Source organism: Amblyraja radiata, chromosome 15 (genome assembly GCF_010909765.2).
Source record: "Amblyraja radiata isolate CabotCenter1 chromosome 15, sAmbRad1.1.pri, whole genome shotgun sequence".
Lineage (NCBI taxonomy): Eukaryota > Metazoa > Chordata > Chondrichthyes > Rajiformes > Rajidae > Amblyraja > Amblyraja radiata.
The window spans coordinates 28,740,896-28,768,626 of record NC_045970.1 but is presented as its reverse complement, the minus strand read 5'-3'; the positions used below and the strand labels follow the sequence as shown (position 1 = coordinate 28,768,626).

The 27,731-nt window shown below is 41.8% G+C and overlaps 1 protein-coding gene across 2 annotated transcripts in view; it reads right to left on the bottom strand.

Moving 5' to 3' along the window:
• Positions 1–27,731, bottom strand: part of atrnl1 (attractin like 1) — a 720,322-nt gene that overhangs the window by 421,745 nt on the left and 270,846 nt on the right. The window contains exon 22 of one of the 2 annotated variants that reach the window (XM_033033942.1): positions 6,865–6,959. In XM_033033942.1, the coding sequence (XP_032889833.1) occupies positions 6,865–6,959 (95 nt within the window). Of the gene's footprint in view, positions 1–6,864; positions 6,960–17,005; positions 17,163–27,731 lie in introns of those variants that run through there. The other variant, XM_033033944.1, reaches the window with a different exon arrangement.

Here is a 27,731-nt window from a genome sequence, read left to right as displayed (position 1 = left end):
CTGACGTCCGACGTCCACCATGAGGGAATGCGCCCGGAGGAAATCGGCCCCGAGCAATGGTTGGGAGACGTCGGCAATGGTGAAGCTCCATGAGAAATGGCAGGAGCCGAGCACGATGGGAACCATCCGCAGTCCATATGTGCGGATGGGGCTGCCGTTCGCCGCGGTGAGGACGGGCCCCCGCTTACCGGAACGAATGTCGGCCAGCGAAGGGGGCAGGACGCTGAGCTCCGCTCCTGTATCCACGAGGAAGCGGGTCCCGGAGCGCCGATCCCAGGCAAAAAGGCGATGAATTTGGCCGGCCGCCGCGGGGACTATTGGCAGCCGGCCCAGGCGTTTCCCGGGAATGTGCATGGCTGGCGGCATTGTTGTGCTGCAGCACCCCAGCGTTGATGGTAGTAGCACCAACGTCTCCTGTTGGAGTCACTTGGAGCTTGCCTGCTCCTGCTGGTGGTGCCTGCAGCTTGCTGGCGCTGGGCTGCAGGTGCAGTACCCCTCACTGCCGCTGGGGGCGATCGTACGGGCCGTCGGGCTGGAGCTGTCACTCCTTCCACATCTCCCCCGCCCCACCGGGGGAATTCGGGAGCTGCTGGGGTGACATCATCGGCGTACCTGCTGACGGCGAGCGCGTTGACGTCATCAGGGCGCGTCGACCTCAGCGCGACCCCGTCTCTGCTGACGCCCAGCGCGCTGACGTCATCAGGGCGCGCCATCCACAGGGCGTCGGCGCGCCTTCCGAGGGCCCGAAGGTCGGCAAACGAGACGTCGGTGAGCTGCAGACGAATGTAGGCCGGCAGCAGATGCAGGTAGGTGTACTCGAACATCAGGCACGGCGTGTGCCCGTCTAGTAGAGCCACCATCTCCTTCAGGAGGCTAGATGGCCGTCTGTCGCCTAGGCACTGCATATGCACGAGTCTTCCTGCCCGCTCCATCCTACTCAGTCCGTAAATCTGGAGCAGGAGCTCCTTAAGGCCGAGGTATTTATCATTGTCCGGGGGGTCTGCGAGGAAGTCCGTGACCTCTTCAGCCGCATCCTGGTCGAGGGCCCCCACCAGGTAGTAGAAACGGGTGGCATCGACCGTGATGCCCCGCAGGTTGAACTGGGCCTCCGCCTGCTGGAACCAGATGAGCGGCCGGGTGGTCCAGAACTTGGGCAGTTTAACGGAGACCGCGTCCAGAGACAGGGCCAGGCCGGCCTGTGAGGAGGTAGGGCTTTCTCTTCTCTCCATCATGACGCCAATGGAGCGTCGGGGTCACCAATGTAGCGTGTGTCTTGGAATAAAGCACGGAGTCGTGTTTAGAGAGAGACACCTTTTATTCTGATCCTCCCGGTTGTAGGGAAGACCAAACGAGAGGAAGATGGCACCCAAAACCCCACCCTTTAAAGCCTCCGGCTAAGGGCCGCCTCCGGACTGAACCACTCCTGTGCCGAGGGGTTCGACACTAAGGTGGCACGACCCTTGGGAGCCGCCACAAAGGCACCAAATGCATGGAGTGCATGAAATGAGTTTACAGAACAACAAGTTTCATTATTTGATATTTTGTTATTTTTGTTATTTTGATATTTACCAGATTATGCAAATCAGTTTGCACAGATCATCCTCCTTCAAGTTTCCTGTAATGCTTTTATGATGTGACATTGGTGTATTCTAGTTCAGTTGTAGAAGTAATTAATGCTCGCTCCAAGTTGAAACAACAGCTGGTGAGAGCAAAGTGACATCTTGCACTGAGCAGCCAACCTAGAATTAGTTCCTTCATCATGTTGAAATATTCAATTGTTTGAAGTAACTGCTTATCTCTTACTGCGAGTGAGCTGTTTTATAAAGCTTAACATAGGATGAATAAGGCAGTGAAAATGCATGCGGTTAACTCCAAGTGCAGCCTCAAATCTGCACCTCAAATCTCCACACCAGAATGCTTTGCATCTACTGTTTCTCAGATGTAACCAATGCACAAAGTAGCAAAGTATCATATTAGTCTAGTCTCTTATTTAAACTTCAATTAGAAAGTCAACATTTCATCTGTTTTATCCGTAATTGAATATTGCACAGGCAAGCATTTCTAGTATTGTATGGTCTAGAATCTGATTTCTAGCTGTGCAATAAATAGATAATGATTTTTGCCCATTATATATATTATGTGCAATGTATCCATTTATTTCACCTTTACGACAGATCTGAACCCGTGTTTCCAATGAAAATCATTTAAACGTCCTTAATGCGAATGGATATTTCTATATATATGTTATACTGTATAACAGTTAGCAGAGGAGACAGTGATTCAGCTTTTATTGACATAGCCATTTGCAGTATTAAATAAACTGTTCCGTATCCAGTGCAAATTAAAATTGCGTTCTCAGCACATCAATGAAAAGAAGCCTATTCTATACACACAAAAATACTGTCTGGTTGACCTGGTTAATGAAACTAATGACACATAAATGACAATGAAACCAGGTATTACTTTTTACTCTTCAAGAAGGAACTGCAGATGCTGGAAAATCGAAGGTAGACAAAAGTGCTGGAGAAACTCAGCGGGTGCGGCAGCATCTATGGAGCGAAGGAAATAGGCAACGTTTCGGGCTGAAACCCTTCTTCAGGCATTTGTCTACCTATTACTTTTTACTTATGGGCTAATTGTAATAGCTTGCAATTGCCATTGTGGTATTCATTCTAAAAGTTAATCTCTTAGGTTTTAAACTCTGTTTTTGCAGTCGTACCTTCCCATCTTTTAAGAGGTTTCAATCTACATTGTTTCTTATACCATTTGTTTCTGTGGCCTGGAGCCACAGCCAAATACTGTTTGAGTTCAACTTCACTTAAAGAAGCAGTAAAACTTTTGATATAACTGGGTAAACGTCTTCAAAGGACCATTTTTGACAAATCACATCCAGATTTGTCATTATAGAAGAACTGTCATTACATTACTCAGAGGAAACAGAAGGATACACTTCTCTTTATCAGTATAAATGCAGTATAAATGCATGCCATTCAACCTTGTTTATAAAAAGTGCTGTGATGTCCCCTTAAATGAGGCCACAACCTTCAGCAAGGTGAAAGCAGCAAATAATGAAACAAATTAAGTAGTTGTTTTTGTTGTCAATATTTATTTTAGCCACTATTTTTTATTTTGTATATTCTTTGAAATGCAGAATATCTGCTTTTTATATTTTGTTTTACTCCTGTGCTCTACCTTCTTTCTTTATAATCTATAAAACTGTACAAAACCATATTAAAAAACAGGTTTTATATTAATTTCTGTAATATGAACATTATACAAATTTTGAGCAATGAAGCATCTGACCATAGTGACAAACTGTGGCACTTCCATGTGTTTTATTTCTCAAAGTTTACTTCCATTAGACATAATTTTAAACTAGTTGCTAATCAAGCCTGTATGCCAAAGGAATGTGTTGGGTCTGAATTATAGGCAGTTTATAGTTTAACGGATTATTCTTCCATAAACTTCTCTACTTGTGTTTGTGCTTCCTTACAGTGCACCAAAATTGAATGAGTAGTAAATTCATAACAAATATGAAAAGGCCACACAACACTCAAGCATGTTCTGCTATTCATAATAGCGTGACGATAATCCCGAAATGAAGATGAGGAGCCAGGTGTTTCGGTAGGTATATTAATTGCTGTCCTTCTCCTGACCAGACGAGTCTGCAAGAGGAAGATGGCATCTAAACCCCTGCCCTTTATCCCTTTAGCTAAGGGCCGCCTCCGGACTCATCCATTCCCGTGCCGAGAGGTTCGATAGTAGAATTGGCCCGACCCTTGGGAGCCGCCACAATCTGATCATTAACCTTATCACCACTTTGGTGTATGATCACCACCACCCTCCATTATCCTATAGTGCATAAACATATCAATCCTGAATCTCAGCCTCATATAGGCTGAAAACAGTGACACCCAGGTTCAAGAACCATCATCTGCCTCTTGAGATTTGTCAGCGCAGTATGTGGCTACTATTTGCATACCTTGGCGATGCAAGCAAAGATTTTCACTGTGTTTTGTCACATGTGACAATAAAGAATTCCAATAAAGTATTCCAACACTACGAATTGTTTTGGTTGCGCTAAGGACTTTGAGCTTTTATTTTGCACTAACATTGTTTAATCTTTTGAACTTTTGTCTGCTTATTTATTGTGTTATATACGAGTACTGCGTTTACAGACCTGTTATGCTGCTGCAAGTAAGAATTTCATTGTTCCATTTTGGATACAAGTCACTTGGCTTGTATCCATAGTATCGGGGCAGAGAATTCACAGCCCACTGAGGAAAGCATTTCTTCCCCATTTTCGTCTTGATGGATGTTCCTTTATCTTATATTCCCACAGCACAATTGTTATTTTATGCAGAGAGTGGTAGTTATCCAAAAAAGCACTGCTATGGTTGGTGGTAGAAGCAGACACAATAGTGCCATTTAACAGGCATCTAGATTGGCACATGAACACGTAGGAAATGGACGGATACAAATCATGTATAGGTAGGTGGGTTTTGTTTAATTTGGCATCATGATCAGCATAGACATTGTGGGCTGAAGGTCCTGTTTCAGTGCTTTTATGTTCTATGACTAGTTTTAGCATTTATACTGCTATCGTGCACTTCTCTCTCACTACCAGGTGGAATTTTAAGGTACCGTGGCATTACTTGAAAGAAAAACTGGGACATCAATCCTAATCTGCTAGCCAGTGCTTATTCCATAATCAACCAAGCCATCAGACAAGGCTTTTGTTGAACATTTCATCTAAAAGAAGGCATTTCTGGCAAAGCAGCAATCTCCTAATGAAGCCAAGGATTATCAGCAGATATCTTGCTTAAATATCTTGATAAATTGAAACTGTTCAAAATTTATTCAGGCTACCGATGAAGTGCATTGTTGCAAAATCAAAATTTTTAAAAAATGATCAAGGGTTTGTGCAAATTAAGATTTAAAAACTGTTGGATAGTAAAAGGGTCATTATAAATAAGATCAATCAAAATCTGGTTACTTTCATACTACAGTTTCAAAGTGGATGTTTTATGCAAATCAACGATCAAGATTTCTACATTACAAGAATGAATACATTTCAAAAGGATTTTATTAGCTGTAAAGTGCATTGAAATACACAGAGGTCATGAAAGGTGATACATAAAAGCAAGTCGTTTTTGTTTTTATAACAATGCTAACTAAAGCATGCAACCCAGAAACACCATAAAACCACATAACTGATTGACTGCCTGGGGTTGTTATCTGGCCTGTAGACTTCTATGTACACATTTACAGAGCTTTCAAAATGAAATATTTATTCATGTGCTTTAAATTTAAATTCAAAATACAGGTGCACAACCTTTTATCTGGAGTTCCGGAAACCGAAAAACTCCGAAAACCGGCCATTTTGTCCAGGATGTCGTCTGCACACCAAAGCTCGCGTTTGGCGCCAAACTTGACCCGAAACGACCCACGGTCAACCCAGGTCTGTACTACTGTAGCGGCTGCCTCCTCCCCGGAGACCGGGGAGACACTTAAACATCTGTAAATCATTGCTTAAATATTAGTCAGTTAATTTGGAGGGCTTTTATGTGAAGGGGGAAACTTTAATTCTTAGTCCCCTACCTGGTCGGAGAGGCGGGGAGCGGTCAATGCCTTACCGGGTCGCCGTACAGTAAGCTCCGGAGCGCTGTGGCCGCCGACTCCCAGCTGGGGCTGCGGGCGTCCGGCCGCGGGCGGCGCCGGTTGTAGCTCCGACCCCGGCAACTCTACCCCTGGCTGCGCGGCGCTCCAAATCCAGCGCGGCCCGCGGCCGGACGCCCGCAGCTCCAGCACCGCTGTGGCCGCCGACATGTTGTGTGTCGGCGGCCATAGCGCTCCGGAGCTTACCGCACGGCGACCTGGTAAGGCATTGCCCACTCCCCGCTGGTATCCCAGCGCTGCGACGCCGCCGACTCCCAACATCGCGGCGCTGGGGCTGCGGGCGTCCGGGCCGCGGGCCGCGCTGGATTTGGAGCGCCGTGCAGCCAGGGGTAGAGTTGCCGGGGTCGGAGCTCCAACAGGTCGGACGCCCGCAGCCCCCAGCTCCGCGATGTTGGGAGTCGGCGGCCACAGCGCTCCGGAGCTTACTGCACGGCGACCCGGTAAGGCATTGCCCGCTCCCCGCCTCTCCGACCAGGTAGGGGACTAAGAATTAAAGTTTCCCCCTTCACCCCCCCCACCACATAAAATCCCTCCAAACTAACTGACTAACATTTATGCAATGATTCCCCGGTCTCCGGGGAGGAGGCAGCCGCTCCAGACTTTTCAAGCCGCCCGCGCTACCTACCTAATCTACGCCAAAAATCTTCCATTCGGATATCCGAAAAATTCCGAAATCCGACAAGTGTCTGGTCCCAAGGCTTTCGGATAAAAGGTTGTGCACCTGTACTTGTGCATTTTGTCCAAAAGACTTAAAAACATTTTTTTCTACCGGACCTAACCCTATTTGCTGTACATAAGCCTCAAATCTCCAAATCTGAGATACTCAAGTAGCCTCATAGTTATGATCAGGCCAATTATTATCCTTGTAGCAATGAGCAAAGATTTTGTTCTATAATAGGAAAATGGAAAGGCAATGCACCACTCAATTGAATGGGAAAATGGGAAGATCAACTTAGCTCTCTGTAAATAATTTGGATTAGTTCTAATCATAAGAAAATAAGTGCAGGAACTAGTACAAATAAGTTCTGAAGGATGGATATGTAAAATGGTTGATTCTCTTTCCACAATATGTTTGGTGAGTACCCAAATTATTAAAATCCAGAAAGTAAAATGACTGATAGTAAATATGCCTGAAAGGAAGGGGAAAGCACGGCTACAAATAGTCAAACGACAAAATGAACCAACCTGCTCTGGAGTAGCCATGAAGTTGATAGCAGTGTAATGTCGATCATCCTCCTGGGTGAGACTGAAGGTGAATTGATAGTCAATCAAAAGACTGTCTGCGGGCAAGATTCAAAAGCAAACTATTAATAAATGTCAAATTCTCCCAAAATCTAAAATTCTTTTCACATGACAACTGCAAAGGTGACTGCAGAATTATTTTCCTTATATTACCACAGCAGTAAAAGGGCAAAAGCATACTCAACGTGACAATCAACTCTATGCACCAAGTTCTGCCCTACATTACAATTGTCACTGACAAGTGTGCGGTCCCTTGCCTATGGAGCACATTCATTCTTGGAGGAGCTTGTCTGCCAATACACTGGTTCCCAGCCTGGCACAGTGCAGGGTTTTTCCAAATGTTAATGTCAAGCTCCGCCCCCATAATACATCAACGGCTGGGTAGGAAAGAACTGCAGATGCTGGTTTAAATCAAACCACTGGTTAGCTGCAAAAATAGGATCGCCAGGTTACAGTTTGCCAAGAAGTACTTAAAAGAACAACCACAGTTCTGGAAAAAGGTCTTGTGGACAGATGAGACAAAGATTAACTTATATCAGAGTGATGGCAAGAGCAAAATATGGAGGTGAGAAGGAACTGCCCAAGATCCAAAGCATACCACCACATCTGTGAAACACGGTGGTGGGGGTGTTCTGGCCTGGGCATGTATGGCTGCTGAAGGTACTGGCTCACTTATCTTCATTGATGATACAACTGCTGATGGTAGTAACATAATGAATTCTGAAGTGTATAGACATATCCTATCTGCTCAAGTTCAAACAAATGGCTCAAAACTCATTGGCTGGCGGTTCATTCTACAACAAGACAATGTTCCCAAACATACTGTTAAAGCAACAAAGGAATTTTTCAAAGCTAAAAAATGGTCAATTCTTGAGTGGCCAAGAGTGGCCAAAAAGATGTTTGCGATACAGGCCTGGCATAGCATCACCAGAGAAGACACGCAGCAACTGGTGATGTCCATGAATCGCAAACTTCAAGTAATCAAAGGGTATGCAACAAAATACTAAACATGACTACTTTCATTTACATGACATTGCTGTGCCCCAAACAATATGGTGCCCTGAAATGGAGGGACTATGTATAAACACTGCTGTAATTTCTACATGGTGAATCCAAAATGTATAAAAATGGCCTTTATTAAAATCAGACAATGTGCACTTTAACCACATGTGATTTATTTTTCTACTACAAATCTCAAATTGTGGCGTACAGAGGCAAATAATTGATCGATCTTTGTCCCAAACATTATGGAGGGCACTGTATCTTGAAATACTAATTCTATCTAACCTGCTGAGCATTTTCAGCACTTCAGCAGTTTAAAAAACAGTTCATCTTCTACTCCTGCCAAAACATGAAATGGATAAGATTCTCGTTTGCAAATCGATGGCAGTGAAAGATGACTGGTAATGAAGGGGTAGGTCACTGGACATTAATAAAATGTAAGGAAAATGTGTGGTAATGAATGCAATAAACAATTCTCCAGCTGCACAGAATGTACAAATCAACACCTCAGCATTGTTGCACTGTGTATAAAATGGATGTGGATAACCAAGGGACGGTGTTATTGCTCTCAGAAATGACGAGCCAAATGGTGACGGTTTCAAAAAAATTCAAGAAATATTGACATTTTTCAGTTCTCATTGGTATAAATGATGTGAACACAGTATAAAGAAAATAACAAATGCACACAAGGATATTTCCTACATGGAGGTACACAAACATTAGATAAGAAAAACATAAGCTATGCAATTTTAGTTATCAATTAGATAGCACAATTTTAAAATAAGGCAAGTATAAAATTACATTATAGATTAGGCTCAAATGTCACAGACACATTTTCTTTTCTCAATTGATTTTCCAAGATCAATCTTTGATTTCCAAAGTTAAAGTACAGCAAAAAATTATAATGTTTCCAGAAAAACTCCTTTATCCAATATTACAAAAAACTGCCCAACTATGTCCCATCTGTAATGAGCAGCTCGAATCCAATCTTGCTAATTACTGCTCCATCGGTTTACTCTCTCAATCATCAGCAACGTGAAGGAAACTTGCAATTTTACGCTGCACCAACTCAGAAATCAAAACAATTTAAACAAGCCAATTAAACCTACAATTCTGCATATCTTTGGCATGTGGGAGGAAATCAGAACACCCGGAGAAAACCCAAGTGGTCACAGGGAGAACGTACAAACATCATCCAGACAGAATCCAGAGTCAGGATCAAACCCATCTCTATCCCTGTAAAGGGCCTGTCCCACTTACGTCTCCTTGGCTCACAAATTACGCAACCTCGTGGTTGAGGCGCATGGGCATCGTATGACCGCGTGGGGCCGGTCCCACTTAGAAGCGCGGAAGGGTATGTAGTTGTGCCCGACATCGCACGGGGCTCCGAAATTTTTGTAGTGAACAAAGTCTTCGCGCGCCAACGGCCTGTCGCGGAACTGAAGGGCAAAGTGGGACAGGCCTAAGACCCTGGCGCGACGCAATGTCTCATCTTCAACAGCAGCAGAAGCAGGCAAACGATCGCCGAACTCGGCCTGGGGCTCACAGCCGTTGCGGTCCGGATCCGCCCCCACTTCTACTCCCAGAGCAGGGCCAAGAAAATTGAAGATAGACACAAAATGCAGGAGTAACTCAGCGGGACCGGCAGCATCTCTGGAGAGAAGCAATGGGTGACGTTTCAGACTGAAGAGTCTCGACACGAAAATTCACCCATTGCTTCTCTCCAGAGATGCTGCCAGTCCCGCTGAGTTACTCCAGCTTTGTGTCCATCTTCAAATGACGTCACGCGCTCCAGACGGCTGTGCATACGCATGGAATCGCGCCCGACCTTCGCGGGACCGTCTCGACTCAACGTAATTTGCGTGCCAAGGACACGTAAGTGGGACAGGCCCTTTAGTCAGCAACTCTACTGCTCTCCCAAAGTCGTTGAAGCTTTGTGCCATGTGATCTTTTGCTCTCAGTTCACTACAAAGTCGCTACTTTAGTATTTTTTAGGTTAATCAGTTTAAAGATACAGGATGGAAACAGGCCTTTCAGCCTACTGAGTCCTCGATAATGATAGATCACCTGTTCACACTAGTTCTATGTCATCCCATACCCGACAAACTCGGGGACAATTTACAGGGTCAAATTAACCTACAAGCCTGGCGTCTTTGGGATGTGAGAGGAAACCCACGTGATCACTCAGGGTGAACACAGATAGCACAGGAAGTTACAATCAAACAGGTGGTTACAATCAATGTCTTGACACTGTGAGGCAGCAGCTCTACCCGCTGCCCCACTGTGCCCAACTATGTCCCATCTGTATTAAGCAGCTCAAATACAACCTTGCTAATTACTGCTCCATTGGTTTACTCTCTCAATCATCAGCAAAGTGAAGGAAACTCGCAAATTTATGCTGCACCGTCTAAGAAATCAAAATATTATTCTAAAGATCCATGCTGATCAGAAAGCACATCCAGACATGCTGAAATTTGGTAAATGGCTGTACTGTTATTTTGGAGAAGGCAGGCACGGGGTATTGATTGGGGACGATCAACCATGATCACAATGAATGGCGGTGCTGGCTCGAAGGGCCGAATGGCCTCCTCCTGCACCTATTTTCTATGTTTCTATATGAAAGTTACATCCAATTTTTCAGATAAGCTTTCTGATATCAGCCATCAAGTCATTAAGATACGGTTGTAAATCAATTTATTTTTGGCTACATAAAACAACTGAAGAAAGAATTAAGCATAAGAATCCAGGAGTTGGTTAACCATGCAAAACGGAATTCAGTCCAGTTATGAATCTGAAGAACACTACACCCACGAAGTAAAGGGGATTATCATTTTTAATGGAGTAAAAACAGCAAATAGGATAACACAGTTCAAGTTTGAACGAGTGATCAATGGGTGGCGTGGACACTAGGCTGAAGGGCCTGTTTCCATACTGTGTCTTTCAATCAATCAAAAAAGTCAATTTAGCCAATAAAACATTGCTGAGTTATCACTGGATGAACATTTAATGGTTTCAAATGAAATTGTGTGTCTGTTGTTTTGGAAGATCATTATGCCCTTACTAAAATTTCAGGCATTAAAATCTGAAGGTGTGTCTCAACCCAAAACATCTCCTATCCATTTTCTCCAGAGGTGCTGTCTGACACATTGAGTTACTCCAGCATTTTGTGTCCACCTTTGGCAAAAAAGTTATAACAGTTCAAACATTAAAATAATTTCAAGGCACACATCCACGAAAGCATCTGTGTTAATTTTTTAAAGGAACTTTTTTTTTAGACTTTTAATTGACAGAAAGTGTTGGCATTGATGCTAATTGCATTTCACTTATTAATGACCATAAAAACCAGTCAGGTAATTTAACATTGACAAAGAACAAAAGTGGATGAGGATTTCAGAGCAAAAGCCAACAGTGTTCTTAACCATACTCCCCACACACACAAATCCTAAGTTAATTAATGAAACAGGAACTAAACTCATGGTCCACTTTCCCCTTTACATCTGAGAGCTTCCAATTTTGCCAAAATCCGTTCACCTCTCAAAGCCTAAAGATTAATTGCTGAGTCTTCTTGATTGTGCTGAACCAGTGGGAGAACAAATGTGCCTCACCAACAAATAAAGGTTCAGGTACAAATTAGAAAGAGTAAATGTGCAAACATGTACATGTCTTTTGGACTAGTTAAGATCATAAGAGATAGGAGTAGAAGCCATACGGCCCATCAAGTCTACTCTGCCATTCAATCTATCTCTCCCTCCTAATCCCATTCTCCTGTCTTCTCCCCATAACCTCTGACATACGTACTAATCACAAATCTATCTATCTCTGCCTTAAATATATCACTGACTTTGCCTCCACAACCTTATGTGGCAAAGAATTTCACAGATTCACCACCCTCTGACTAAAACAATTCCTCCTTATCTCTTTCCTAAAAGAATGTCCTTTAATTCTGAGGCTATGTCCTCTAGTCCTAGACTTTCCCACTTGTGCAAACATCCTCTACACATCCACTCAATCCAAGCCTTTCACTATTCTGTATGATTCAATGAGGTCCCCATTCATTCTTCTAAGCTCATGTGAGTACAGACCCAGTGCAAACAAACGATCATCATATGTTAACCTACTCAATCCTGAGATCTTTCTTGTAAACCTCCTCTACAGAGCCAGCACATTCTTCCTCAGTTATGGTGCCCAAAATTGCTCACCGATATTCCAAATGCAGCCTGACCATCGCCTTATAGAGCCTCAGCAATACATCCCTAAGTTAGGGGAATAACTCCATTCCACTTTTGAGTACTTTGAGAATGTATGCATCATGTGCAATAACACTGACAAAGTGGCTAATGATGAACAATTCAGAAGCAGTTCATCATTCATCTGACCTGCCTCTAATAGACCTTCCTGCATTTATAAGAGAAGTAACAGATTCATAAACGAACCTCCTCCTTACTTTAGTACTGATATTGTAGCTTCTACACTTGCTTGCTTGCACACGGCAGTACAATGTTTGATACTATGGAACTGATTTTCATGTAAATCAAAGATATTTAAAAAAGCGAATGCAGCGTTGTATAACCTGTGTACAAATTGTTAACTATTCTACCAAGGAATTAGATATGAATTCTGTCAACTCAATAGCTTCCTTTCTTGTTCTGCTGTTCACACACTACTTACACAGTCCCAGTTAGTCCAGTTCATTAATCTGCAATTATGAGATAATCAAAAAGTTAAAGAATTTATTATTTTCATTTAATCCTTAATGTGTTTGCTACTGGAATAAGAAAACGTTACTTCTGTTTGAAACATTTTCTTATCTTTATTCATAATTTATGTGTAAAAATATATGTAATCTGAGGCAGGCAGCGACTGTATCAGTGTGATGTGGGCTGATGCTTTACCTACAGGTGGTGTGAATGTACCGTCAAGGCTAAGATTCATCTCCGAGGAAAACTGAGTACAGGGTTGGCTCTGTGAAGGAGCCGCCAATCCGATATAAGACATTTAACTGCGAAATGCCTGCCCTTTAGTATTGGATAGATTAAGTGGAGGGTCTGTGCTGTTCCAAGTTTGCGGTGGTTGCGGTGCGTTCCCCCCCGCCATCTCGCCCAGTGCACGTTGACCAGCACAGTTCGCCAGCCCTTGTTAGCAGAGGCTCTTTGTGCAGGTGTTACCCGAAGCCCAAAGGTTTTGTGGAGGTACTGCGTTAGGATCGGGCACGCAGCGTGCTAGCGAGAGGGCTGTCAGATCAGATCAGCCCAGGTTGCCGAGTGGCCGAAGGGCCGATTGTAATCGGTCATTATTAAACTGTTCCGTCTGTGCGGCATCGCCAGCTCTCTCTCTCTCTCTCTCTCCCAGATCCCCCACCCCAACTTTCGACAAAGTCTGACTGAGAAAATGCTCCCACTCATATTACGGGTTGGCTCTGCGTTTGCCCAATCGCTGGAGCGGGCGGCGCCTCCTTCAAAGAGAGCGAGAACAGGTCCCGTCAGCTGGGGAGCTGTGACCCACTCATGAGTGAAGCGTCTAGTTTGGCTAACGTTGAAATGGCTTCAAATTCCCATAATAATCACCGCCCGGTCACCCGGACCCGGCTCCCAACTGTGTGCCCTGACAGACTGGAACCAATCCCAGAGGTTAAAGCGACAGCATCTTTATTTAAGCCAACCCACCTCGAACGTTTAACCAGCCTGTTCGAATCCTATCTGAACTTTCCAACCTATTCCAACCAGCACATTCTCCTGGTTACTTCAATCCAGGAAGGTTTTTTTAGATAGGAATGTAAGGACTGTCTCAAATTGGTTGACCACACAACTTGTAATTCGTGTAAATTAATATCGAATTTGAATGGCTGCGACTCAGGCTAATGCCAGGGATTTGATTCGTTCCAGGCATTCTTGCGTTTTCAAGGCTGGTGCTGTATTGAGTCAATAATTTCAATAAATACAATTGTGGATTTGTGCAGCCTGCAGTACGCTGTGGCCTACTGCTGACATATTTGACGGATAAATATATTTATAAATCTCATTGAAATGAATACACAGGCCCGTACACACACAGTAGCTCAGCTGGCAAGAATGTTTATCCCAAATGACCTATGACCTGGGCATGCGCAGTTGAAATATTAAATTCGCTTATTATGACAGTGCATGGAAGCTTCAAAGAATAAATTAAGGTTAATTGAACAAAACTCTCTTTCGAATAGACTATTTAGTTAATCATTCAAGGAACATCCTCGGGCAGATTCTCCTTCATCTCTGATTCATCTGACTGGCACCACTCAAAGGCTAATGCATTGCACACTGGTTCATAGAAATGTCATTCGGATCCCAGATAACATGCACAAGTTCACTCACCAACTCTTGCACCCCATCTCAGGCAGTTAATGGCAAGGAGATTTTCAGTTTTTAATTTTATCTGGCAGCCATCCCATTACACAGCATGAATGCCATAATTGAACAAATACTGACCATTATTTCAAAGGACTCAAATATCCTCTGAAAGCTAATGTAAATATATACGTATTGAGTATTAGAAAGGCGCTATATAAATCCCATCCATTATTATTATTATTATGAGGAAAGAATAGTTCTGACACAAGGTGTTGTAAATATGTCCATTCTGCTGTCAGATTATATAATTCTTCTCACTCCACATGCATGAATGAAATGTGGATCCATTTATTACTGTAATATAGCAGGAGCATTGGATTGTTGGAGATAACGTCTTTTACGTTAGACTTTAAACTTCAGATATACTGTGCGAAAACGTCCCCTTCAGCCCACATAGTCCACACCAGCCAGCGATCAGCCTGTACACTAACACCATCCTACACACTAGGGACAATTTTACAACTTATCAAAGCCAATTAACCTACAAGCCTATGCATATTTGGAGTGTGGGAGAAAACCAAAGTACCCAGATAAAACTTACATGGTCACAGGGAGAACATACAAACTCCGTACAGACAGCACCCATGGTCAGAATCGAACCTGGGTCTCTGGAACTGTAAGGCAGCAAATGTACTGCTACGCCACTAAGCCATCCTTTCAACTAAAGCAAGATCTGACCTGTCGGTGGACACAGAAGTTTCCTCAATAAAATTTTCAAAAAGGGAAGGATCCTTCAAATGTTCTGGTCAACTCATTCCTCCAAATCGTATGCGTTTGTGTCTCATTTCCAACATTAAAACTATGGTACTATATTTAAGCACTTACTGTCCTTAAGCCATGAAAGGCATTATTTTAATGCAAGCTATAACATTATAAACCCCAGACATAACCAATGATGCACACCAAACCAATGTTTTAAACATGATCAGCTTGTCAATTCCTCAGTTCAATAATTCTAATACTTATTGTTAAATAATGAAGGTGAAATTATTCTATTGGTTGTAATCAAAGATGTTAAACATATTACCTTTTCAAGCTTTCATTTCTAAAACAGACATCAATCATCAATCAGCAACATCTCATCCTTAACCTCTCTATACTTTACTTTTACAGCCAAAATGCAGCAGAGAGTCAATGTACCTGTAAAGCTTAAATGCCATCATCAAGAAAAAGATGGCAAGATTCCTTGACAATAGTTTGGAACTCCAATCTCCAGAGAAAAGAGGTATTGTCTGACAATACTGTTTCAGCACTTTATAAGCCTGAGGGTTAAGTACCGAGACAATATAGTTTATGACTATAATTTTATGAGCCTCTTTATAATCACCTTCCTTTCTTCAAGCTGGTAAAATTCTAACTGCCCATCAGAGGACTGTGTTATCCCTTTTCAGATACAAGATAGCTACCCGTAACTTATAATTAACTTTAAATTATCCCACTATATCAAACACACCATCATATAATAGACCATGGAGATTCATTTTCTGTTTTTTATAAACCATTACATCAAGAATCTCAATTCAATGCTATTGACACAGAATTTACTGGTGAACTGATGGCAAATAAAATGCTCACATCACTGTTATCATGGCAATAGCCCAGTAATCTGAGTCTGCCAGTAAACCAAGATGGAACCAGATTCCAATGTCAAACTCCTCATGAGTTTCAAGATAGGCTGCTTTTACATCCCTACAATAATTAAACTCACCGTAGGAGGTCTGCCCTGTTACTTGATGCATGGTTCAATTTAATGATGAGATTCATGTCCCTGCAACATATCTCAAGCTTGGAGGCCCAGAAAAGACAATAACTGAAATAGCATCATGCGAGTAAATATTTCCCCGTGGGCATTTGATTTTTCTTTTCTCTCGCTGGTTGCTTTATTTTGTCTTGATTTCATCTTTTCTTCCCTCTTTATTAATTCACCATATTTCAGCATCCCCATATATTATTATAAACTAACATTTAAATTGTTAATTGCACAGAATATTGGTGTCTTCATAGATTCCAAGGCCCCATTGCCCCTCGCTTCTCCCTCCGCTCATGTGCAAATCCAGGAATTTGTATAATGAAGGCTCATTCATCGAGAAAGGTAAAGAGTTAACAATATTGCAATATTAACAAGAGTCAACAATAAAAGGCCAAATGTGATATGGTCAGCAGCTTTCTTCCCCTGTCCCCTGCACCTAAAAGTGCAGCTATTTTATTTACAACAAACCTGTACTTCTGCAGTCACTCATGATAATTATAATAAATAATTGTGGAATTGAATGGCTAAACTAATTTAAATTTACCTGGCATTGTGTTGTAACTTGTGTCTCCAGATCAGTAGTCTGATCACTCGGCGTGGACTTGGTGGGCCTGTTTAAGTGCTGGATCTCTGAAGTCTAAAGTTATTTGGCCACCTGCTTTTAGCAAGGGCAGAATTTTTTTTTTTAGTTTAGTTTAGAGATAGAGCAGTGGAAACAGGCCCTTCAGCCCACTGAGACAACACCAGCCAGCGATCCGCACACATTGGGAAATGTGTTGGGAAATATTCTAAATACCGAACTGAAGATGGAGTTAAGGTGGAGAGAGGCAAGATAGCCGAGTAAATACTCTGGCAAAAATGTGGCAGCTACATGAAGTGCAATGGCAATCCTTTAATGCTCTGTAGAAATTTTTTAAAGTACTCATTGATAACTGCAGTCAAGAGCAGTTAAAGAAATGGCATGGGAATGTCAACAGCAAATTGCCAATGGCCCACAGTCACATACCTCCAGCATTAGCTAACAAAGTAGCTGAGATAATTGAAATTCATGAATTTTTCTTCTGAAGAATAGATTTCAATAAGGCAATGGGTTGGCAAAGATTCCTCTGGAAAAACAAGAATGCAAGCCAAAAGGCATTATAAATAGTCAGAATTAATTCCTAATCATTTACACCTGAACTGTTAATGCAATTGCTCGACGAGTTTGCAGCTTTATGTAGGTCATCTCCGGTATCACTTTTATCACATTTCCCCTGAAGTACCAATTATCTCATATGAAACCTTGTTCATTTTTGATCTATCCATTTTTATTGAGGTTATGATAATTAACTACTATTTGCTACTTTATACTGTAAAAAATAGAATATAAAATGTACGGTAGACACAAAATGCTGGAGTAACTCAGCGGGACAGGCAGCATGTCTGGAGAGAAGGAATGGGTGACGTTTCGGGTCAAGACCAAGAACGGTCTCGACCCGAAACGTCACTCATTCCTTCTCTCCAGAGATGTTGCATATCCCGCTGAATTACTCCGGCATTTTGTGTCCACCTTTTAATTAAACCAGTATCTGCAGTTCTTCCCTACATAATTTTTTTTTACCATTAACCAAGTAAAAAGGCCCTGTGTTTATTGGGAAAATAACTCAGAAAAATGATTGGCACAAATATCATCTGGTAATTTGCTTCAAAAAAAAGACATGCTGTAACTGCAAATCAGCACAAATGTTTGGTTGCTCTGAGTCCACCCTGAACCTTCCTGCAAGTTTTTAAAAACATGCTGAGTAGGTGTTTTATATATTACGTGCATTGCAGGAAGTTAGAGCTGGAATTTAATATCATTAACCCTCTTTTATGTCAAAATGTATGCTGTTGCAATGTCTCTTTCTCTCTGGGTAATAAAAGGAACAGTTAAAACAATTTTCTTAAGCTAACTGCCCTGAAACAAAATATCTTGTGATTTCCTTTGTCCCAATTCTCTGTCTCTATCATGTTATCGGTGCAAAATTTGGCCATTCAACCCATCAAGTCTAGTCCACCATTCAATCATGGCTGATCTATCGTTCCCTCTCAACCCCATTCTCCTCAAATTTTCCCAATCATTTCTGTATCAAATTTGATTTAAATTTCATTTAAATTCAACTAATTTCTAATTATTTCTTTGCTTATTTACCAAAGTTAGCTATTTACCAAAGTTAGCTACAAGATATCTATTTCATGTAATGAATCACAATAATCTCTCCTGATCATACCCACCTAAATTTCTGTGCTGTTGTTTTGGAAAATGACATCTTTCTCAACTTATTATACCTAACACAGTAAAGTTTTATGCTTAAGATCTTGATTGCATCAAGCATTTAAAACCCTATTTCACAGAATGGAATTGTGTTTCACTGAGACTACATCCAAGAGTTTATATTATTTGTGCTGTTGTTTGTCATTCATTCTTGAGTAAGTGCATGACATACAGTTTATAGAATATTGTGTTGTGTTAGGAGGTGGCTAATTAGACCAATCTGGGCACAAAGGTTCCTTTCAAACAGGCGCCAGAGCAATAGGGTTGCTGGAACATCAATGGTTCCTGCTTTGAAGGTTCACTTTTCAAGCAGCAACCAGCACTTCTTTTGTGGGTATACAAAGGACAATCCCATGCTTGTTGTTCCTAGTTGTATGTAACAATGTTGAAACTCTTCAGGGATGTTCTGTCTTTAGTAGTAGGTTAGAAATACAGCAAGAAAACAGGCTCTCAGGCCCACCCAGCCCACGCTGATCTATTTCACCCGTAGATAGACACAAAATGCTGGAGTAGCTCAGCGGGTCTGACAGCATCTCTGGATACAAAGAATGGATGACGTGTCAGGTCAAGATCATTTTTATATCCCTTATCCCAGTTTTGCATTTTACACACAAGGAGCAATTTAAAGAAGCCAATTAACCTATCAACTTGCAAGTCTTTGGAATGTGGGAGAAGCACCCTGAGAAAACATACCTGCTCACAGGGAGAACGTACAAACTCTACACAGACAGCACCCGTGGTCAGGATCGACACCGGGTCTCTGGAACTGTAAGGCAGCAACTCTACTATTTTGCCACTGTGCTGCCCCTCACAAAGTCTTGAAATCTTTGTGCCATGTGATCTTTTGCCCCCAGTTCTCCACAAAGTATCTACTATGGTATTTTTTTAGGTTAATTAGTTTAAAGATTCAGCGTGGAAACAGGTCCCTCAGCCTACTGAGTCCATGTCAACGAAAGATCACCCGTTCGCACGAGTTCTGTGTCATCCCATTCCCTCCAAACTAGGGGGCAACTTAGAGGCCAATTAACCTACAAGCCTGCCGTCTTTGGGATGTGAGAGGAAACCCATGCAGTCACTCAGGGAGAATGTGCAAAATGCACACAGACAGCACCCAGGGTTACAATTGAACCTAGGTCTCTGGCAGTGTGAGGAAGCAGCTCTACCCGCTGCACCACTGATGCCCATATAAAAATGCCCATATTTTGTCAAACATTTTAATGACATTCCTTGTCACCTGATCTGTGATTCTTTCAACAATGTGCTAATGTTGGGGAGGTTTGCTTGGGACAAAACCATGTGCCTGGAATCTTGTCCTGACACATACTCTGCAGAGAGAGGTCATATGGAAGTGATTAAGCTGACTGGCATGTCTGCTGTACACTGTCCATGTGTCTCACAACCATAGAGTAAGGTAACCATAGCAAGATCACAATACACCTTTGGCATTGTCTTCAGGCTGAATCGTCTTGTTCCTCTGCTTTAATTCTCAGTCTTCCAAAGCATAGCTGTTTTTTTGCTATCCCAGAGTTGACCATCAAGAATGGTGACTGATCTTGAGGAAATGTTGCCAAGATATGTGAAATTGTCCACCACTAAATTCCTCTGCCGATTCACAAGAACATCGGTTCTGCATATAAGGTGGTGATGTAGGCTGGTGCATCATTTTTGTTTTCTTTGTGGTAAGCTTGAGCCAGAATTGCGACAGGCACTGACACATTTTTCCTAGCATTACTGCATATAAGCATCTGAGCTTGCGTTGTGTGCAGTCAACAAAGAGGAAGTCCGATAAATGCTACTCAGGTTATACTTTAATTTAGCTGTAAGCTGCTGCTAAATTTTATTTATCATTGCTGTGACATTAAAATATTCAATTCTGGAACAAAAATATGTTTTAATATGTTAATATTGCACAAAAATTCCTGTAAGCACAAGCATTTCCTGTCCCATATTATGTTATGTAATACTATGACCATGATATGAAATATTAATTAATCTGTTGATAGGGCCCATGAATAAAATGCAGTAGTACACATAAAATATAAATGAATATGAAACTTGGGCACAACTTTTGCACAACTGTTAAGTGAAAAGTAGTTCCTAACTTTTTATTTCCTTAATGTAATATGCCACAGTTAATTAATTGATGTGTTAGGCAAAACAGACCTAGATAGGAATAAAGTTATACACACTGTTTTACCCTGAAACAAATAGGTTATCAGCTTGCACCCAATGTTACTCAAATCTGTCATTCAGCATAGCTACTATCCTTCCGAGACGAAAACTGCATCCAAAGGAGACTCCAGTTCAATCTATCAAAAATCAATTTTGTCAGTTACTATAAATTATAAATAGATTTAGACAGACTTCCAACTATGTAAAATATGTAAATGTATACTTTACATCACAAAGATCTTTATAGTGTCTCTCACTACCTGGCATTAATTTACATGCTCATGAAATGCTCATCCATATGTTAGTTCCCTCTAAACAATGATGTTTCCACTTCTCTGGTGACTCCCCTTCCATTAAAAAAAATGATCCCAGGGATTTATCACAGCTGCTCATATTCCAACCGACATCAAGTTCTAAACACTCATCATAATCATACTCACTGATCAATGTAAGCTTCTGGCCTATTCATTCATTGGTTTAAAAATTCACATTCTTTCATTCCCACCTCGGAATCTCTGCAATCTTCTCAAACCCAACAGCTCTAAGTACTCTGCCTTCATCTAGTTCTTGCTTCTTATCGTCCTAATGGTTTAACATTGCAAATGCCTACACTGGTTAGACAATTTCTAAGAGATTTCTTTACCTGATCCTGCCCCCACCCCTCCTCATTAGAAATATAGAAACATAGAAAATAGGTGCAGGAGGAGGCCAATTTGCCCTTCGAGCCAGCACCGCCATTCATTGTGATCATGGCTGAGCATCCACAATCAGTAACCCATGCCTGCCTTCTCCCCATATCCCTTGATTCCGCTAGCCCCTCGAGCTCTATCTAACTCTCTTTTAAATTCATCCAGCGAATTGGCCTCCTACTGCCTTCTGTGGCAGAGAATTCCACAAATTCACAACTCTCTGGGTGAAAAGGTTTTTTTCATCTCAGTTTTAAATGGCCTCCCCTTTATTCTTAGATTGTGGCCCTTGGTTCTGGACTACACCAACATTGGGAATATTTTTACTGCATCAAGCTTGTTCAGTCCTTTTATAATTTTATATGTTTACTAGACTAAGTGGGACCCGTTGGGTCCCAGCATCACATGGGAGGGCTGGTCCCCCAACGTAATATTCCGCCTCTCCATCAATTCCAATATTGCTGGCCAGTGGGGGGGGGCATTCTGGAGTGTTAGTATGGGTGTTGTGGGCTGAAGGGACTGGTTTCCAGAGGGCTAGTATGGACATTGTGGGCCGAATGGATTTTTGAGCTGGCGGCTCAGTCACTCAAGCCTGTTGTGCTGGCAGCTCACTCACCCACGGCTGGTGGGCTGGCAGTTGACACTGCTATTCCTTGAAATTCCATTTCAAACAGGGTGCAAGGCCACCAAATTCAAGTGTAGTTTCATACCATTTCAAGCAGGATGCAAGGCCACCAAATTCAAGTGTAGTTTCATACCATTTCAAGCAAGGTGCAAGGCCACTAAAGACAGCGAGTCATGACCTCTCCCTCCTCCATCTTGCAGAGACTGAGACTGGGTTTTATAGTCCCTCCCCCCTCCCCCCAGAAGGGGCGTGGCCTTCATGGCGATTTTTTAAACACTAAGAACTCTTTTATTTTTCATCAATGGGAAAAATCCTCGGCACCTAATGAGCGGAGGGGGACTCGGAGTATGGCAAAAAATCCCAGCCATACGTGGTGGCGTTTTTTCTAAAATCAATATAAAGCGCAAACAGGAAGTGGTCAAGATTAGACTTTTAATTATATAGAAGGCAAGGCAACTTTAATTAGGCAAGGCAACTTTAATTAGGCAAGGCAACTTTAATTAGGCAACACAGCTTTAGCATTTCCAAACAAAAGGCAACACAGCTTTAGCATTTCCACACCAAAGACAACACAGCTTTAGCATTTACAAAACAAAGGCAACGCAACTTTAGAATTTCCAAACCAAAGGTAACACAGCTTTAGCATTTCCAAACCAAAAGCAACACAGCTTTAGCATTTCCAAACAAAAGGCAAAGGCAACACAGCTTTAGCATTTCCAAACTATATTTTCAAACCACATTAAGGGCACTGACAGGTCAGTAAAACCACTCACAGTTCAGTAGACATATGTTCAGTGTTATTCACAGCTCAGATGGAGAGACGTGACCCTCTTGCTCCCCCATCTTGCAGAGACGGACTGAGGTACTCAACACTTCCGGGTTTTATAGTCCCCCCGGAAGGTGCGTGGCCTTCAGGAGAGAGAATCTCAACATTTTTTAAACACTAATAACTCTTTTATTTTTCATTGATGGGAAAAATCCTCTTGTCCTGCACAGCAGAGGGGGACTCGGAGTAAGATGGCCAAAAATCACAGCCATAAATGGCAGCATTGTTTCTAAAATCAATATACAGAACAACAGGAAGTGGTCAAGATCAGACTTTTAGTAATATAAGATATAAGATATCCTCTCATCCTACTAAATTCCAGTGAATACAAGCCCAGTCTTTACAATCTTTCCTCATATGACAGTCCCGCCAACCTCGTGATTAACCTCATGAACCTACGCTGCATTGCCTCAAATATCCTCTTGTTATGAAGGCCAACATGCCATCAGCTTTCTTCACTGCCTGCTGTACCTGCATGTTTACTTTCAGTGACTGGTGTACAAGGACACCGAGGTCTCGTTGCACTTCCCTTTTTCCCAATCTGACATCATTGAGATAATAATCTGCTTCCTTGTTCTTGCCGCCAAAGTGGATAAACTCACATTTATCTACATTATACTGCAACTGCCAAGCATCTGCCCACTCACTCAACCTGTCCAAGTCAGTGTGCAACCTCCTAGCATCCTCTTCGCAGTTCACACTGCACCCAGCTTTGTGTCATCTGCAAATTTGCTAGTGTTACATTTAATTCCATCATCTAAATCATTAATATATATTGTAAATAGTTGCGGCCCCAGCATCAAGCATTGCGGCACTCCACTCGCCACTGCCTGCCATTCTGACAGGGACCCGTTTATTCCTACTCTGTTTCCCGTCTGCCAACCAATTCTCTATCCATGTCAAAACCCTACCTCCAATACCATGTGCCCTAATATTGCCCACTCATCTCCTGTGTGGGACATTTTCAAAGGTTTTCTGAAAGTCCAGATACACTACATCCACTGGCTCTTCTTCATCCATTTCACTTGTCACATCCTCAACAAATTCCAGAAGATTAGTCAAGCAGGATTTCCCTTATATGTCTTGTTACTCTTCTGAAACAGTCAGGCATTCATTATCACTTCCCATCTGCAACATTTAGTCACTTATTCAACAGAGAAATGGACCCTGCCTTTAGCCAACTATGTCCATGCCAACGTCCATGCCAATCTCCATGAATTTATAAATAATAAAAGCATTCTAAGAAAATGGATAAAACATGGAATTTCATTAAATGTCCCCATGGTTTTCTCCAACTTACTCCCAGGAAGGGAGAGGGAAGAACAATGGATAATGGTGGACCCGCCGTGAGGGAGGGGGGGAATGAACAAAGGGGGACCTGGCGCAGAGGGGGGATTTGTAACATTGGAAGCGCCCTTTATGGACGACTATTTGCATACCTTGGGAATGCAAGCAAAGAATTTCACAATATTCAATTCAATTCAGCAGAAATGCTCTTGGAGATTTCAGTCAATAGACAATAGACAATAGGTGCAGGAGCAGGCCATTTGGCCCTTTGAGCCAGCACCGCCATTCAATGTGATCATGGCTGATCATCCCCAATAAGTACCCCGTTCCTGCCTTCTCCCCATATCCCCTGACTCCGCTATTTTTAAGAGCCCTATCTAGCTCTCTCTTGAAAGCATCCAGAGAACCTGCCTCCACCGCCCTCTGAGGCATAGAATTCCACAGACTCACCACTCTCTGTGAGAAAAAGTGTTTCCTCGTCTCCGGTTCTAAATGGCTTACTCCTTATTCTTAAAATGCTGCCCCTGGTTCTGGACTCCCCCAACATCGGGAACATGTTTCCTGCCTCTAATGTGTCCAAGCCCTTAACAATCTTATATGTTTCAATGAGATCCCCTCTTATCCTTCTAAACTCCAGAGTGTACAAGCCCAGCTGCTCCATTCTCTCAGCATATGACAGTCCCGCCATCCCGGGAATTAACCTTGTAAACCTACGCTGCACTCCCTCAATAGCAAGAATGTCCTTCCTCAAATTAGGGGAACAAAACTTCTGTCTATCCTGGTAAGTTGACACCACCTCCATATTGGAGACCATGACTACAAAGAAACATAGAAAACATAGAAAATAGGTGGAGGAGTAGGCCATTCGGCCCTTCGAGCCTGCATCACCATTCAATATGATCATGGCTGATCATCGGTCAGGAGCATCAAATTCTGGAACTCAGCCACTAAAAATTTCTATCTCATTCTCCCTCTTTAAGGCTATCTTAAGAAATTGTCCCTTCAACTAAACTATGTCACTTTTTTTCTAAAATCTCTGTCCTTTGCTGCATGAGTGATGATGCCTGATTCTCCTCCTAGTTGCATGGATTTTCAGCCTACACCAAAGATGCTACACAAATGCAAGTTGAATAAAAACAAAACCCATAATGAAACCCATAAATAAACAACCTGGTTGTTCTGTTAAAAATGCTACTTCACACCACAGTGTTGTCAGCTAGTTGATGGCAACAAGGAAAGAATTATGGGAAAATTCAGGGATATAATTAGAAAAATTCTTTCCATTTCAGAAGAGAATCAAGAGAAATCAATAGGTGTGGATTTATTATTTGTGTCCATTTAAACTAAACTAATTGCACAGTAAACAATGTAATAGCAATTCTTCCTTCAGTTTGTTAATTCTTGAGACTATCAGCCCAACAAGTCCGTGCTAACGAGTGATCCACGTGCACTAGCAGTGTTCCACACACTAGGGACAACTTACAATTTTACCAAAGCCAATTAACCTACAATCCTGTAGGTCTTTGGAGTGTGTGAGGAAACCGGATCGGAGCACCTGGTGAAAACCCATGTGGTCACAGGGAGAATGTACAAACTCCGTACAAAAAGCACCCCTAGTCAGGATTGAACCCAGGTCCCTGGCACTGTAAGGCAGCAACTCCAACACTGCGCTGCCCCTGAATCTTCAAATCTTAAAAGTTAAATGTAATATTTCTCCAAAATGAAATCTCTTGATAATATCTTGACTCACTGCTGTCAGATGCTATTACTAGCCATGCAACATAACCCCCTTCTTTCCCCCTATGCAGCAGATCTTCTATCTTGAGTTCCTTTGCAAGGGGACCACAGCCAATACAATGCATGATATATGTGCACACACAGGAGCTATACATAACATGGTATTGTACTTTTCAATTAAAACCCAATCTTTTTCCTCCGGTAACCTCACACCATTTGCGCACTTCATAATGTACAATGATCTACTTTCCCGGGTTTCTTACTTAATCTGTGATTTTTAATACATAACAGCACTTATTATTGATTTAGTCAAATTTTCACGTGAATTACTTTGAGTTAGATCCTCATTCTGTGATAATGGGAATGTGGCATCTTCTTCAGAAGTGAGAACTAGTGCAAGATTTTTATTACAAAAATATTTATCTTTGCCAATGAGGTAATATGACAGTTTCATCAATAAGTCAACATGGTCTTAGATTAAAGACAGACGCAAAGTGCTGGGGTAACTCAGCAGGTCACGCAGCATCTCTGGAGAAAATGGATGGGTGATGTTTCAGGTTAGGATCATTATTTCCAATTTAACAAGCATTGCCAAAACTATAAATAATAAATTATTTGTATGATTAAGGCATCTCAATGAATAAAATGAGGCATATCAAAATGTTTACCACAGCAGTCCACCAAAAACTAAATATTGTCATGTCTTTGCTGAGTATGTCCAATAAACTGTATTCCTTGCATATACAGTCTTATGTAACAAATGAGGAACAGTTCATAACAGTTTCAGCCAGTAATTACCTAATATCACACCACTCAATGGAGCAAAAGTAAAACCTTCAGTATAATTATATTATGTTCATTCACAAATCAGAACATAACAAATTAATTAAAAAACTGATTGTGTGTATATATGTAAAATGTGATTGTGCATAACTAAATGTGTATATTTATACACACATGTATAAATACATATATACACATATATACCTACATTTATATACATATACACACAAATATGCACATACGTATATATCAGGCACGTGCCGTCAGGGAGGGCAAGGTAGGCAGTGCCTAACATGACTAAAATTATACAAAGGTAATTATTAAATATAAATAGTAAAGATTTCCAATTCATTTACTAAATTCAGTATTTATTATTAAATGGTTATTATTTTAATAATCGATCAGGTAGGCATAATACTCCCATGCCTTGCATCCGCAGTACGTGTAATACACGTAACTATGTTCAACTCGCTGCTTCAAGCCTTCACTGACAACGGACAATAAAGGCAGCTGAAATTCTGCCTTTGCACCGCAGACTGCGCGCATGTGTGCTGCGTATGCCTACAGGAGAGGAGACCAATCTGCACATGCGTGGTTTTAAGATTTTTAAAAACTCGACTGACTGCCTACAGGACAGATCTGCGCATGTGCATATGTTACGATTTTCTGCGCATGCGCGGTTTTTACGGTTTTTAAATGTCGAGTGACTGCCTAGTGCCTACCCTGAGTAATTACTCACGGCATTTCATACACATACACATATATATACACATACACACACACACATATATATATTTTTAATATAAAAACATATATACGTATGTACATATATATCGTTTGTGTATGTATGTGCACACAGCTTTACATACACACACATTTTCCACAGCGGAAAAGTAGTGTTTAACCAGGGATGTTATCCATACTCTTCCTCTCGTATATAATAACCCACTACAGGTGACATGAGAAAAACCCTAAATAATCAGAAGTCTTGTAGAAGTCCTGTAGAAGTAGAGAGAAGAAGTCTCTACTTCCAAAGAAACCCCTCTTGGGTTATTCACATCATTGATGCTTTTGAAAAGCTCAGGTGGGAGACATATTTCCAGAAGTTCTGAACAATGTTATTAAAACTGACATTTTTAAGAAAGCCACAAAGAAATATCAGGCGAGTATAATTTGATGGTAAAAAACAGTTCCATTTTGAGCAAGAGGCACTTGTAACCACACTTTGCTCCTCCGTAAACCAATGGGTAATGAGTACTTACTTTG